The 16,315-nt window shown below is 40.4% G+C and overlaps 1 protein-coding gene across 4 annotated transcripts in view; it reads right to left on the reverse strand.

Annotated features, from left to right (window-relative positions):
• Positions 1-16,315, reverse strand: part of SPHKAP (SPHK1 interactor, AKAP domain containing) — a 169,470-nt gene that overhangs the window by 2,161 nt on the left and 150,994 nt on the right. Inside the window, exons 8-12 of one of the 4 annotated variants that reach the window (XM_057305312.1) lie at positions 11,971-12,156; positions 11,614-11,640; positions 10,060-10,146; positions 7,859-7,911; positions 7,584-7,768 (exon numbers count right to left, since the gene is read on the reverse strand). In XM_057305312.1, coding sequence (XP_057161295.1) covers positions 7,584-7,768; positions 7,859-7,911; positions 10,060-10,146; positions 11,614-11,640; positions 11,971-12,156 — 538 coding nt within the window. Of the gene's footprint in view, positions 1-7,583; positions 7,769-7,858; positions 7,912-10,059; positions 10,147-11,613; positions 11,641-11,970; positions 12,157-16,315 lie in introns of those variants that run through there. The other 3 variants (XM_026491776.4, XM_044380966.3, XM_057305316.1) reach the window with 3 other exon arrangements.

Consider the following 16,315-nt stretch of genomic DNA (forward strand, 5'->3'; position numbering starts at 1 on the left):
CCTCAGGTCTGCTTTTCTCTGGGTTGGACTCTCTCTGATAGGACTCTACAGCATAGCTCCCAGCACCTTCTACCTGTCTCAAATAATCTCTCATTGGATGTATACATTCAGGCTAAATAAATCAGGTGCTAAGCTTTTGGGTATGGTCACTTACTGGCTCCTCACTCCATGTTGAAAAATCCCTTCCCCCATATCATCACATTTCGAGAGACGTTGGCTTTCCATTGCAAAAGGAAAAAGAAAGATTAAAGAAACAGCCTAGACTGGTCACCCAGTTATTGGTACCAGCTTCATTTGACCACAACTTAGAGACCATGTTTTTGGCTGCAGGTGAATTGTGAGTCGAAGTGTTGGAAGATGGAAAATCATTGTAGATTGTTCCCTTCATGACACTGTGGGATGAAGCCCAGGGTGAAGGCCTCTCAAACTCCTTAGGCAGATACTTTTAAAGAAAAGTGACAGTTATTAAAGGCCAAAACCTATAGGAAGTACATTTGGGCATGTGATCTCATTCAGCTCTGTCAACAACTCTGTGAAGCAGGCATTTACAGATGAAAATTGAGGTCTTGTGAGATGAACACGTGTGCATGATCTTTAGGATGATGTAAAAAAAGAGAAAGATAGGAGGCCAATGGCAACTACCTTATAGATAATAATCCCCCAGGGAAGGACAACACCTAAGCCTTATCTTACTATCTTGTGCCTGTACCTGATAGGTGTTCAGTAAATATTTGCTGCATGAGAGAAGGAACAAATGACTAAATGTGAGTCAAATACATTCAGAATGACCAAGAAGACTGTGAAATATGGGATGGCATCCAGAATCATCAAGGATGGACCTCATCTAAGTATTCATTCTTAAGTTTTATGTAATGTATTTACACGTATGTAATTTAAACATGGGGATCTTGAAGCTGTTTAGTCAATAATTTTCTATTGATAGGATGCTCCACAGAGGTGGCTGTAGGCTGAGGCTGAACGGAGCCTAGACTGGAGAAACGGTAGCGGGCAAGCAGCCCAGTGAAATCTGATCATGGAGCATTTGTCTTACCGCCTTGTGACTGACAGTGTTGTGTATGTTGTGGGGTAGGATAGCCAGGACCTCTCTTCACTGTTCACTAGAACAGCAATGGAAGGTTAGCTCCATTCAGCTCCCTTGGTCTCAGTGATAGCATTTCAGAGACAACCAGTTGTTTGGGACCCCTTTGCAACTTTTGCCTAGCTTCCTGTCCGTCAGATTCCTGAAATTTTAGGGAGCTTAATGTTTTAGGTGAAGACTTTGCTTAAAAGGCAAATACCTTCAGATAGGAGAACATTCCTAGCAGCTATTAGTAATTTACGGAGATGCATAAAAATAAATTTGTGAGCTGTTATTTATATCTTGGCATGTATGAATGATCTGAGGCTTGTTTTCTGCTGGACAAATGATGAAAACATGAAGCAGCAGAGAAAAAGAGAGAAAGGCTAGGATGTCTTTGCATGATTTGACAAATCAGACTTTTCCAGCTCTTATTGGAAGTCTAGAAAGTAGGTGTTACCAGTGGAGATGGCTTGAACATCAAGTTTCTGAGGTTTCATTGTAAGAGGTTCATAAGTTGGTGACTTCTCTTCAAGACTTCCCTCAAGTGTCACCAATGGCCTTAGGCCAAACCCAGCCCTTGAGGTTGTCTCCTCTCCCTTAACATGTCTTATAAAGATGCAGTCAACATAAAATACACAGAAATATAAAATTAGCCTCAGCTCCTTTTTTTTTTTTTCTCTATCAACTCTGGCTCACTGGGCTACCATTTTGTTTCCAACTTTTATCCCTGAGTCTCTGCTCTAAGAGACAATCAAAACTCTGGGGCAGATGTTAATATTTGCTAAGCCCTTCCCAGAAGGCTCTCAGGCTCAGACCTCTTTAGAAGCTCAATTACTAGCTTCTTTCCATCTGTTTACGACTTGCTGAAGGAGGATCTCCCACTGTGGTGATGACCACAGGATGATGTTCGCTGACCCAAAGTTGTCAAATGCCCCACCAGGTAGCCAAACTGCCATTAGTTTGTGGAATGGTCACAGGCTAGAATCTGTGTCATGATTTCTAAATCCAGTCTGATATCCCAATAAAGCAGCTTTTAAAAATGATCTGGTCCCACTAAATATAGCCTACTCTGAGGATGTGATGACTTAATCTCAGACATCAAGACCTTGAAACATCTGTGGGTCTGATGAGCAAGAAGGCCTTACACTTCCTTTTCTTCCTTGACTGCAAGAAATTTCTAAATAAAAATGAGTCTAAGATTGTGAAGAAGCCAGGAAAGGACATTCCCAGCTTGTTACTATAGCCTTTAAAACCATATTCAACTTAGCAGCTGGCCCCAGATCTTTCATTTTGCCTGTCCATGTGTTTGCTCTGGTAATTTTATAATCAGCTTCAGTATGTCAAGGATCTGAGTTTTTCATTCCAATGCACTGAAAAATAAAAACCAAATATTTTCATTTCCTGCCATGTCATAATCAATAATAATTAGGTTCCTTTTCTATAGAGCATTTCCTTGAGCAAATATTTTGTCTTAGGAAACTAGAAGAATTTATATCCTGTCATAGTGTAGCATTGGCAGACTCATTTGAAGAAGAGTGTCACATGGTAGAGGACCTTTATGTTCACAGGCACATTTACTAAATTAGATCAATTGTTTACAAAATCCTATGGTAGAATCTATGGGAGTTGTGGCAAGCTGTGAGATTTTTAAAAAACACTCAGCTTGGATTTCTGAAAGTAACTACCTTCTTTTGCTCCAAGGCAGAATTCCATTTTATTAAGCACCAGTGAGTTGGTTTTTATATTGCTCCTGCAATTATGGCCTGTAGAGCCATGATTATCAGCCTTGGCTGTACCCTGGAACCACTAGAGACCTTTAGAAAACTCCAATGTCTGGGCTTCATACCAAGAGGAGATTCTGATTTAATTGGCCAGAGTGTCTGGGTCTATAAATCTCCCCAGGTGATTCTAGTGCACACTGAGTTTGAGAACCTTGACAAAGGGGTCAACTCAAGATAATTTCTTACATTTATAAACAAAGGGATTTAGTATCCATTATGCACTTAATGTTGGTGTTCTCCACCAAATTCATATATTGAAACTCCAAAACCCAATGTGATGGTATTGCGAGGTGGGACCTTTGAGTGATAATTAGGTTTAGAGGAGGTCATGGGGATGGGTCTCCTGTGATAAGATTTATGCCCTTATAAGAAAAGGAAGAGACACCACAGCTTGCTCTCTTTACCATATGAGGACAGAGGGAGGGAGAGGGCCCTCGCCAGGAATGGAATCTGCTGGTACCTTGATTTTGGACTTTGAAGCCTCCAGAACTGTGAACAGTAAATGTCTCGTATAAGCAGCTCAGTCTATGGTATTAAGGTAGTCTCAGTTAAGACAGTATATAATTCTTCCCTATTTTTCCTTCCTATCTTCTCTTATTGTCCTTCCACCACTTTCCATGTAGAATGGAATGAGAAATTAGAGGTGAGGTCATATCTCTTCTGACCCTCACTTTCTTGAAGAAGTATGCATGCACCTGTTTCTTCTCTTTCCTCTGTTCTTTGCATTGCCTCCAAGAAAAGGAAGTAATTCTCAAATGCATAAAGATGAAAAAGGCACTGATTTACAGTGAAGTCAGTCATCAGGCCATTCCAACTCACAGAAGCTCATTAGATTTAGAAAAGGAGCTAGGATACAAGGTATCTAAAAGGCAGAATAATTGGCCAATCTATGTCATTTTTAAAAAAACCAATTACCTTCATGATTTTTTTTTTCACTTTGAGTTAAGTAGATTACATTTTTAAAAAATTCTTTATTTAAATTCAATTTAGTTAACATACACTGCATTCGTGTCAGGGGTAGAATTTAGTGATTCATCAGTTGCATATAGTGTCAGCCACTGTGAATGATGTTTACAAACTGTTTTAGATCATCAGGCATTAGGATTCTCAGCGATCTTTGCCCTGGAATTTAGGATACTTAAAGTGCACCTCAAATTCTGCCAGTCCTTCAAGATATTTCTTATGGAAGGGGGTCTCAAACTTTATACTCATCACAATGACTTCACTTGAAGGAAGTTGTTAAAAAATGTATATTTCTGGGCCCCACTGTATGTGATCAAGGCCAAGGAAAGGCCTAGGCATATGAATTGTAAATAAGTGTCCCAGGTAATTCTGTGCATTTAGCTCATAGTTGAGGTGTGAGAAATCCCACTTCCAATGTGTCTGTCATCTCCCGTTTCTAAAATAAGCTTCCATCACATTTCAAGATTTCTCTTTAACAATCTGAGCTTCTCCTAGTCTATATTCACCCTACTCTGGGTCCCTCCTGAACTAGGATGGAAACTCCATGGGTCGGAAATATTGTCTCTTTTTGTTCCCTATATTCCCAGAGCCTAGAACAGTGCCTGGTGTATTATACGTGCCCGATAAACATTTGATGAATGTTCTGAGTGTACGACTTTCAAGTGGACATAGCATTTTAGTGAGTAGAAAAAAACACCATGAAAGAGAAAGCTTAAAAACAAAAGTGTCATTTTATCAGAAAAGAGTGACACTACGTGGAGCACTAAAAATGTTTGGAATTTGCCTTTTGAATTGAAATGGGGCTGAAATTCATTATAAGCTGACTTTAATTAAGTGCCCTTCAACTCCAAGGTCGATGGTGGGAAAGATGAGCTCCTTCAGTATTTACTCTGATACCCTCTCCCCTTTAGCTCACACCTGTACTGTCATAAGGTAGGGGGGTGGAAGAGTGGGGCACATCCTAGTGGGAAAATTGCTAACTAAATTAATTTATTTTAAAAGTTCAGAATTCATACAAATGGGACTCAGGGCATAGATCTGTGAGTGATGTTTAATACTCGAGTGATGGTGGGAAAATGACATTTCTGAACTTAACAGAGATGCTTCTTTAATCTTCCCCAAACTGAGAAGGAGCCCGCGAGACACTGATGCTTTTATGTGTGACACAGCCTCATGGGAGGCCACAATCTCTCTTCCACACTACTTGAAAATAACTACTTAACTAATTAAGAAAAACAATCAGAAAGAGGTTTCCAGATGCAGCACTGATAAGAGAAAGGATATCATTTTGCTAACGGGTTTGCTTTCTTTGACCAGTTCTGTCTCAGAAAACAAACAGTGCCCATTTATGGACAAGCCACTCTGTGTAGAGAACGTTCACTGACTCTGAAAATAATTAGCTTATTTGTCCCTAAAGTTACATTACTTAGAAATAAGCTCCTTGACCTGATGCTACATTGAATGAGTAAAACATTGCTTCATGTTTTTCTTGATAACACTAGTGGGGTGTTTATTTTCTCAGAAAAACAGCAATGAGCAAAGGCAGGTATCCCCTCCGAGAATTGAAAATTAATGAGGATAAATAAATATCAAGTCTGGACCTGATTTACATAATCAAGTTAGTAATCAAGTTGGTGACACACCCCTTGTCTTTTCAGCTGATAAGGATTTATGAGACACATCACTACGTTGTTTCTTTAAAATGGTGGATTGTATAAAAATCGACTTCATTAAGAGACCATCAGAAAATGCACCAAGTCACGCTCTGGAGATAAAGTTGGAAACCAGCCTGTCTTTCATTTTTCCAGGAATTTGAGGATGCACTTTTGAGAATGTTTTTGTTCTTCTCCCCAGGGCAGGGAGTCCTTAGGATCGTGTATGACAAGACGGAGGGGTCCAATGTGGAATGCTCTTTCGCTATACTCTTTGCGCTGGGCAGGCTGGATGGTAAGGTGGAAGGAGAACGTATCAAATAGGGAGCCACTCATTACCTTGACAACAAAGGTATGACAAGTGTAGGGTAGTATCTAGATTCAGACGCTATAGAATGGTAGGAAGTCCTAGACACGAAGAGAAAGATAAGCTATTGGTTGAAGAGAGAGGCTGATGTGGGAGAGGGCAGTATAAATTAGGTCTCTTTCTCAGTTTTTCCAGTAGCCAATGCCATTGGCTGGTGACGCAGAAATGGGGAAGCTGTTCTAATTACCATGTACACAAGCAAGGTGGTAAAGGATTTTTCATTTCAGGCTGCTAGATTTTGACAAGGAGAATTAAAACGCAATTATATATTTTTTAAAAAATCCAGCTCATAACTCCAAGGCAATTTAACCTGAGAGAAACACTACTGAGAAGTTTCCAGGACTAAGCTCAGCCATCCCTATGAGAGGACTCTCTCATGGGCCAGCCTCTCTGAGCCCTGACTTGCTCATTACAAAGGGATAATAATAGCCATTGGCGCTTCTCACAGGGTTATTGAGAAACAAGTATAATGCATTATGTGGGGGTACTTTGTGACAACAAGACATTAAAAAATGCTCCATGGCAGTGATAGGAAGGATCCTAAAACAGCTCCCAAGATTTCTGCCCTAATCCTCATGACCATGAATAGGATGAAAAAATTATGCCCTTATTATGTACATGGCAAGAGGGATTCTTTAGTTAATAATGTGTGAATCAAAAAGGAGACTATCCGCTGAACCTAATCTCATTGTATAACCCTTTAAAAACAGTTTTCTGGTTGGTGGCAGAAGAAGTATGAGAGGTTGACTGCATGAGAACATGGAGGGGTCCACATGACAAGGAATGCTGGCAGTTTCTAGAAGGGGCACAGCAAAAAAAAAAAAAAAAAAAAAATGTCCTCAATCCTACAACCACAAGACCCTGAATTAGGACAACCCGAACAAACTTAGAAACTTGTTTTTCCCCACAGTTTTCAGACAAGTGTTCAGCCAGGCTGCCATCTTGATTTCTGCTTTGCAAGTCCCTAAGCAGAGAGCAAAGTAGAGTTCACCCAGCTTCTGGCAACAGAGCTGGGCAGTGTTGTTTTAACCTAGCAAATTTGTGACAGTTTGTTACACAGCAATCGGAAGCTCATACAGCAACATTATTAATAATTTGAACATCTTTAGAAGGAGCATGCTTTTAAATTAGGGGAAATTGAGCTTGAAGACATTGGCGGATGGATTTGTGCTTCAATCTTAATAAATAAGATTCTATAATAGTTAGTGGAAAGTTTAAGAGATAGGGAGAGTGATAGTTGCTATTAATTTAGATGTTGGCAAGGTATCTATTCCCCGATGCCTAATGCAACCCTGTTCAGTAGAGGATTACACATGCCTCTCGTTGACACCATGCCACAGTCTGTTTTAAATATCAGTATGGCCTCACTTTAGTTTCTTGTATCTATCAAATCTTTCCCTTCTACCTTTTATTTAATTGAGTGGTATGAGGAGGTTGGTTCCAGAGCAAGTAAGCATCAAAACAAAAACAAACAAAGAAACAAAACACTAGACTCTGAGAAAGTTCCCATCTCCTCACTTCACTTTCTCATTGTCACCAAGGAGCTGAGATCAACTGAGGGTCAAAGAAACAGTTATCATGATTATCTACATGCAGGTGGAAGGTTTCAAAGTTCTAGTCACAATTTTAAGGTGAAAAGAACAAATAGTTCAAATTTAAATGAATTGACTGGGAATTTACCGAGTTTCCAGCAGTGATAAAAGCACAATTTATTCACATCCAAACACAGGAGAGGGTACCTTTTCGATTCGGTTTTCCTGAGATTTCTTAAAGTAGATGGTGGGGATCCCAAGTTCCGAGGCAGCTATCCACTGCAGAGTGGCTCGAAGTTCAGCATCAGGACACTCTGGCTCCAGGTCAAAGTTGATCACCAGCAGGCTCCCCTGGGGGCTGGCTGCTCCCACCGGTGCTCCAGAGGCAGCTTCTGAACACAGACACAAGTCCAAGCTTACTACGCTTTCCACGGGGAGATCACAGGCAAATTGTGTGTCAAAATGATGGGAATGTGGCTTACCCTCTACGTTTTCTGACTGTCCTTTAAGAATCTCCTTTTCTTCTACTAATTCACTTTGGGAGAAAACAACAGTATATGGTTGGTAATGTTTAGGAAGAGTAAGTTGTAAATGGACAATGAGGTGATGGATCTTATTGATCTAAAAGCTTCTGAAGTTCGTTCTAGATCTATTGTTTTCAAAGAGGGAAGTAACACCGGGGAAATATCGGTGTGGCTGTTACATAGGATTATTGGGTCTGCAATAAACAGCCCTGGCCCTTTAAAAAGGCCAGAAAAACTATGTAGTTTTGTTGGGGTAATTGGTGTGGGAGGTTAAGAAATGCAGCTTTCTCTTCTTCTCAACTCCTCTTCCATAAACCTTCACTGGTGTGAACAATCAAGGAAATATCTTCTAGGCCACTAGATCTGATTTGGAGACTTATCCTTCTTCTGTATTTGACTTATCATTTAAAGGACCATATGTTTCCATCCTGGCACAGTGATGTTTTTTCCCCCTAAACTATGATAGCAACAAATGTACATTGTAGTCTAGGAAAATATTTTTCTAATGTTTGTGGTTCTTTGATCGGAAATAAGGGAAAAAAACAGCCAATGAACAGCAAAACTTAAATTGTACAACAAAATATCTCAGTTAAAATGGGGATTTTTCTTTTTCTATCAGGAGGATGAAGTAGGCTGGAGGTGATAAAAGACTAGAGACATAACTGAAGTATTTCATTAGATAAAGCCACCTTCCATGTTTGAAGTGTTTTCATACAGTGAGAACTTGTTAGGAAGCCTTGATGTAATGTCAGGACTCAGTAAATGCTTCCCAAATGAGAGCATACGTCCCAACAGCTGAAAGGAGGTGACCATCTTGGGAAGACTTTGGTTGCCCTATGTTTTTGTAGGGGCTGAAAATTCAGAATAGAGGAGTTCTTAAAATGTGTATTTTTGTGAGATTATTCTCCCTTCTATTTTCTATTACTGCTAAGATTTACTGGCTGTAAATTCCACTGTATTCCTGATGTTGACAGAGTCTAGTTGTGCACACGGAATTATTTCTAGAAGAATGACCAATTTCCCAAGGGTCTAGAGTCTGTGCTAGATCTCTGCAAGTGGATAAGTGAAATGACACATGGTAGGGACAGTTTCTGCTATCGCAGAGCTGCAGGATGCTGATATGGGTGGTGGGCATTTTGGTTTTGCCTGAATGCATCTATGTGTGGGGGGGTCCTAGGCTCTAACCCTGGCGAAAGATGGAAGAAGGTAGCTAAACAAATGTTTCCTGAGAAAAATAAATTTACCCCAAAGTAATTTTTTCTTTGTATTTTGGCTCTACTCTTAAAAAACCAAACAAAACAAATCCAAGATCATGTGTACATTCACCTCTACTTGTGAATAATGGCGGTAAGGAACAACAAAGGATTGAGCCCTTCAATCACTAAGCATTACTCCTGCAGGCAGGATACCTGACTTCATAGTGAAGCAAAAATGACTTAGCTATAGAGAGTAACTGAGGAAGTAGATTCGGGAGCAGCATTCATCTTATATTTTGCTTTAATTTTTCTGAGATGTCCAGATAGTCATAAGCTAAGTTGTAATGGTCAAAAATAGATTTCAATTCATTTACTTTTCCAGAATAATTACAAATTCTGGATGTAGCCCTGACCTTAGGCTCTCCTTTTCTGCACTGGATTTTGTGTAACACATGTTGTGCTCCTCGAAGTGCATTTCCCCTTGGTCTTTTGGAAGATTCCGAGGTCTTGGGAAGCAGAGTCACTGCATAGTAATGACATATCTACATTGTGGCACCGTTTGGTAATAGACACATTTGGTACTGAATATCCCAGTTGTCTACACGTGAAAGAAAAACCATTCATATTATATTCTATTGAACAATAGTCTTTGTTGGTTAGCATGGTGTGATTTAAAAGGATTTCACTTCTCTGTGTCCAATGATGTAAAATGACTATATTTCTGATTATATGGATAAACTTTTTCCAAAATGATTTTATCAGAGGGGGCAGATTTGAAATCCAGAAAACAGTGGTGGTAGGAAAGGACTATTCTAAGCCCCAGTTCTTGCTCCAGTGACGTGGAACCATGGCGGTACAGACATGATGATTCAGTGGTTGGGGACAGTCTGAATGATCAAAATGGATTGCCAGATGGAATTAGAATAGTGGTCTCACAATCACTGCATCTCAGTGGCTACTTACTTAATCATGGGAGAAGATGGCATGCTTTCCTGATAAATGTCCAGGTCCATAGTGCCAAGACTGCTAGTGGCACTACTGTTGCCATTGCTGACAAAGCAAAAGTTTACATATTAATGCCTGTCTCCACCACCTGGCCACACTGCCAACACTGACGTTCCATCTTTCTTTCTAAGAGGTCCTTCTTTTAGTCCCCAGAAGAATATTGTTGGGGGACTCCTAAATTAATGCTTATTTCTGGACAAATTACGGGAAGACACAACAAAAGACATTTTTGGCTTCAGCCAGTCATCACTGTTTTTGAATTTCTGCACTGGTGTCCTACCTACTGGGCCATACCTAGTGGGTGACAATCAGCATGACTTTTGTCTTCCTCATTCTAGCTATAGTGAGGATGTTTATCTGTCAGCAAGAGACTCTTTGGTATACCCACGGAGACTGAGATACTTCTAAGAACGCTGGCTGGGGGAGGTATCAGAATGCTCATTTGCCTGCTTCTTGACTTCTGACAGAAACCAGTAGACACAGGTTCCCCTTTTGCCATTCAAGGGGCTTTTCTGAGGGACATTCCACAGAATATGCACCTGGCTGACTGTTTTCCTGTGGGACTACAGAATTTACAGATATGAAGTTGGGCAATGCCAAAGTTTCTTTAGCTCCTTTATCATAAAATCTTTGAGAAGCAGCATCTGATACCTTGTGTATCATGGAGAAGGAGGGCTGTTGAATCATTTTCCTAGGTTACACAACCAACATATGGTCTAGTTACTAGCTTGAAACTTAGTTGCTGAAACATAGTAGACTTGAGCCAATTTTTAGGCTCTGTCTGTACTTGCAGAATGGAATGCATCCAATTTCAGTGAACCCATCGAGTTTCCTCATACTCTCACTCTTTCCTAGGGACATCTCTTCCAAGTCAGGTTTCTAAAGGGTGAGTGTCGTGTGTCATGTAATGACACAGTCTTCCCTGGGGAGTACCATGAGTAACAAACTGGACTCCTTCAATTTCAAATTCCTGCTTTGGGTTTTATGTGGGGCATTGAATATGTTCACTGATTGAAATCTGATGACTCAAACATTGCACTGAAGGCAATTAACCGCATAAAGTTCTGCTAAGTCTAGAGATTTAAATTCTCTTTGTTTTTTATCTCCATATTGTAATATTTCCCACCAGTCTGGGGAGATTTTAGACAAAGTGTTTAACACTGTGAAATTTTCCTAAGTCTAAACAGACTAAACTGCCAGAAATAAGACTGTCAAGGAGCCATTACACCCAAATGCATCTGAATCCCGTTTTCCCACTGGCCTTTCTGGAAAGTCTGCAGATTTTGTCCAGTATCAAATAAGACTTGGGGCAGAAATGTGGAGATTCTTTTCATTTCCACCTCACAGAGGGATGGTGTTTAGTTTATGTCTCCTGATGGGGTTGGGTCTTTCCAAATCTGATCTTTCATTAACTCCTCTCTTGCTTTCTCAGAGCAACAATACACAGGGCAGGGAAGAGAAAGGGGAGAAACAATTAGGCCAAACAACACAACACAATGTGGAAACACTTGCCTCATGTAAACCCAGCCTGGGTTGCATCTGAAATACAAATGAACCAGAGAGAAAGTATCAAACACACCAGGTGTAACAGCAGCTCTTATTTAAAAATTCCCAGTCGTTATTGAATGCACTAGCTGGGGCTTACAGAGAAAGGAATACAGCTGACTCTTAACCTCGGCCAAGGTAATTAAAGTCACGCTGGATATTAAGAAAGCTCTCAGCACAAATCATGACAGGCAGGCACCCTGACCTAGCAGGAGCTTTCTTTTTTGCTCTACCAGGGACCCTTTGTAAAGAACCATTTAGAAAGTATTTTTAGAATCTGTGTTGAGACCTGCTTCCCTGGGAAGTCAAGTAACAAGCAGGTACCTCATGGATTGCTCGCTGAGCTGCAGAAAGCTGCTCGTGTCATCCAGATTGTCCTCCTCATTGGCAAGCTGGGACCAGCTGTCCGTGCTCTCCCCACTGCTGCCGGAAAGGTTGGGGAACTCATCGGGGGCTCTGCCTTCTGCCGAGACTTCAGCCCCTGCTACATTTCTGGCATCGAGACTGTCACTGTAGATGGCAAGATAGCATTACCAAGGGAGGAGACACAAGACAGAACTTTTCATGGGGAACTTGCTGGCTGCTCTGTTGAGCGTGGGTTTCTGCCACAGTGAGCAGGATATCCGTGGAGATGGGTGGAATTTTTCTTTCAGGCTATTCCCTCTCCTGGTGCCCTAGGTCCCATTTTGCCTTTTCAAGATTGCTGTCTGTCAGCTTCCTCATCTCTTCATTTTATGTCTTTCTACTGACTCCCTCCATACATTTCAAGAACGCACCGAAGCCCCCTGGGCTGCAGACATAAGAATAAATGTGGGGCAGTAGAGTTTCTAATGAAGAGACCCAGAGCATCCTCCCCAGAGATTATGAGTCATTGGTTCTACAAGGAGACCAAGAAATTTGCATTTTGAACAACACTCCAGGTAATTTTAATGCAAGTGTCATGTGGACCAGGCTGGGAGAAAAGCGCGCACCCGCTTTCGGAGGTTTCCCTAGTCATACTGCCTGCAAATGCCTCTGAGCACAGTTTGCCTTAGTAGCCAGTCTTTTCACCATCCTCTCCCTCTGAAACCTCTGATTTGTATCAGCACTGCCCATCTGGATGAGTGCTTTTTTAGGTCAAGTTGCTCTCCAAAGCATTTAACCCTTGATCTGACAGGCTTTTCTCCTTGCAGCCTCCGTTTTGCTCCCTGGCCTCCCAGGACTTTCTGCCTCTCTGATCACGCTTTGCCAAGAGCCTGTTCCCTGTGTTACCTCTCAGGGCCACCTTCGCCGGCTCTGATGGCTTCACTGCCCTCCTTTCCAGTCTGTCCCTAACAGTTTCATCTACTCTCCTGCCTATGAAAATTCCTTCTAAATCTGAACTCCAGCCAGAGCCCCTCTTCCTGCTTCTGGGGCTCTCTTTTCAGCTGGTCTTCTGAACATATTCAATCTGTCTTGTTAACATTTTGAAATCAACATATCTTAAATGAATTCTAATTGCCTTCCCATCCTCTTCCTGTGTTTTTTATTTCCATTGACCTTTCTGTCTCTGGCTCATGAAATTATCTTAATTTACGTCCTTCTAAATTGTTTGAATTTAGATTTGGAAGGAATCTCATAGATTTCCTGTAGATTAGGATACAGAAGCCCAGTGAGGTTAAATGATTTGTCCAAGGTTGTAACAAGAGTTGGTACCAGACATTAGACCTTAAGTTTTGAAACTTGTGGGCATTGCTCCATTGCTCTTGGCTGGACGATATTGTATTGGCCTTCTCACAGCTGAGCCCCAACTATTTCTCCTCTTTCAACCATATGCTCCAGAAATTCCATTTCTAGGAATTTATCTTCCCAAACCAAAAACACTAATTTGAAAGGGCATATGCATGCCTATGTTTATTGCAGCACTATTTACAGCAGCCAAGATATGGAGACAACCTAAATGTCCATCAATAGACAAATGGATAAAGAATATATAATACATATATACAATGGAATATTAGTCATTAAAAAGAACACAGTCTTGCCATTTGCGACAACATGGGTGGAATGAGGTGGTATTATGTTAAGTGAAATAAGACAAACACCATACGATTTTACCTTTGTGTGGAATGTAAAAACAAAACAAATGCTGGGAAATCATATAGTGAGGTTTGCAACCCAGAAGGGAAATCCCAAAGTTATGAAGCTTGGAGCTCACATAGGAGCTGCTGCTGATACATTTGCCCCTCCTCTTCACCAGGGAGAGAGAGAAAGGAGAGACAGAGAGAGAGAGGGAGAGAGAGGAAAAGAGAGAGAGAGAAAGGGAGGGGGAGAAAGAGAGAGATCACTTACAAACAGATCCAAAAGTTCTCTACAGAAAAGAGGAAACGGTCTCTACTTCACCACCCTGGATGGTAAACAAATAGCTCCAGAAATGTAAATCTCGTTATCTTTCTAAAAGTTTCTATCTTTAGGGTTAGTATTCAATCATCCTTCCATCCAGGTGCCAATACTCTTTGTTTAGAAAGCCAAATGTACAGAAATATGAACATATTCATGCAACCTTTCTCCTGACACTGCCAATAGATATCAAAAATTAATAGTATAGTAGAGAAGGACATTCATAACTGCAAACAAAAAGCATGAGTGTATCTCTCAGGTGACAACAAAAAAATGCAATAATCTGGTGTAGTGGATACTAGAATGCTTTTCTGGGCCATTGCATCCTGACTGCAGAGAGTATTGTCTGTGGCCAGGGCACACTGGGAATTACCAGCAGGCAGAGAATTGCCTGGCCAAGGTTGTACCCTCTCTCAGTGAGCGTCCCAACAACCAGCTGATACAAAGACACCAAAGGCCAGTTCTTGTCTCACTTGGCATCAAAACTGACAGACCATTCCCTCTTCAGGGATTCCTGTAGGATGTGCTGAAGCCTCAGGTGCAAACATATTTGGGGCCACCCTCTCTCCATACAATCTTGCTTTTCCTGCCTCCTTATAGATGAATGTACACATATCTCTGGAGAGCACGCCCTACTAGATTATCGGCCTGAAACTCTCCCTCTTAAGTTCTGTTCCCGGGGGATGCAAACCAACATACTTGGTCTCCTTCGTTCAAAATAGTATATTGGCTGCAGAGAAGTCTTTGTAATTCTCTTCAATCTTAGGATTAGTACCATTATCCTTTCTCCAAAAATGGTCATACTTGAAAAGTTTTTAAATGAGTTCTAATACAGAGAGTAGAGTTTCAAATGTATAAATTTTGGGGTTTGGTGAAAAATTTCCTTTTTGATATGTGAATTGGCTACCTAGAAAATTTCACAAAAGCTTTGGATCCTTGCCTCTAGGACCCCTTCCCAAGCATTCTGGATAGGTACAGTATTAAGTGGGGCTTTCTCTATCATGCTGTGCCACTAACACTTGATGAAAGAAAGGGTCTTTATAAGCTTGACTTTCCTTTCTCAAATGTTGAGATTTTTCCAAATTGAGCAGGGAGTAAGTGACAGAATGGCTGCAACCAAAAAGACATTGGGTGAATTTAGTTAAATTCAAATGAAAGAAAAGTTATTGAAGACAAATGGAAATAATACACATACTCCCAAAAAAGGAGTTGATAAGCCAAGTACTGAGCACAAAGGAGAGGCTTCTAAAACCATCTGTTTGGTTAGGTAAAAAGAAATTTCCTGGATGAATTCTTTACCAAATTAGGACCTTACATTACTAGAAAAACTCATTCCAGGATATTTCTCACTAAAGCAGAAGCTAAATCTCAGTGATTGACATTGAATATTCAGGTTAAAAATGAGTCTGTCAGCATATTTTATTTTATCTAATTTCATGCTCTATTTACAGTAAATCTCATATTCTTTGTCACAGAACTGGGAGTTCAAAATGAATAATGATTATCTAAAACACTGGTTTTCATTTTCTCTTGAGATAAACGTATAGCTCTGCTCATTTATTTATGAATAATGCACAGACGTGTTATGTAGATGTATAGAGACGGCCTTTTTCCTTTTCTGTTTTCATAGTTCACATACAGAGCTTCAGAGGACTGTTCTAGCATGATATTCAAATCAATTGTAGAATTTCTGAGTAAGCAGGGACCTCAGAAATCATCTAGCCTGATGTTCCCCCAACTTAATTTACTAGCAAGCCACTGTGATGATTTTTGCCATACCAGCATTCCCCTGTATTATGTTAATAATAACAATTGTAAAAATGAGTTTAGGTGATCTAAATGTTTATTTTAAAAAGGAATTTTGAGTCATCACTGTAAATGGAAAATAGAAATCACTTGCCATCGGTAGAAGGTAACAACAAAAATAAATATAGAACTACAGTAAAAGCCCTCTTTCCAATGGGTCATCCAGTTTAGTTATAAAGTTCATTGAAGGGGGAAATCCTAAGAAGCATACACATTTTTTAAATTTAAATTTTAGTTAACATACACTGCAGTATTGGTTTCTGGAGTAGAATTCCATGATTCATCACTTACATACAACGCCCAGTGCTCATCACAACAAGTGCCCTCTTTAATACCCGTTACGGATCTAGCGCATCCCTGCCCACTTCCCTCCATCAGCCCTCACTTTGTTTTCTGTCTTTAAGAGTCTCTTATGGCTTGTTTCCCTCTCTTCTTTCCTCCCCCTTCCCATATATTTACCTGTTTTGTTTCTTAAATTCCACATATGAGTGAAATAATATGGTAT

The sequence above is a fragment of the Ursus arctos genome, unplaced genomic scaffold (assembly GCF_023065955.2).
Source record: "Ursus arctos isolate Adak ecotype North America unplaced genomic scaffold, UrsArc2.0 scaffold_1, whole genome shotgun sequence".
Classification (NCBI taxonomy): domain Eukaryota; kingdom Metazoa; phylum Chordata; class Mammalia; order Carnivora; family Ursidae; genus Ursus; species Ursus arctos.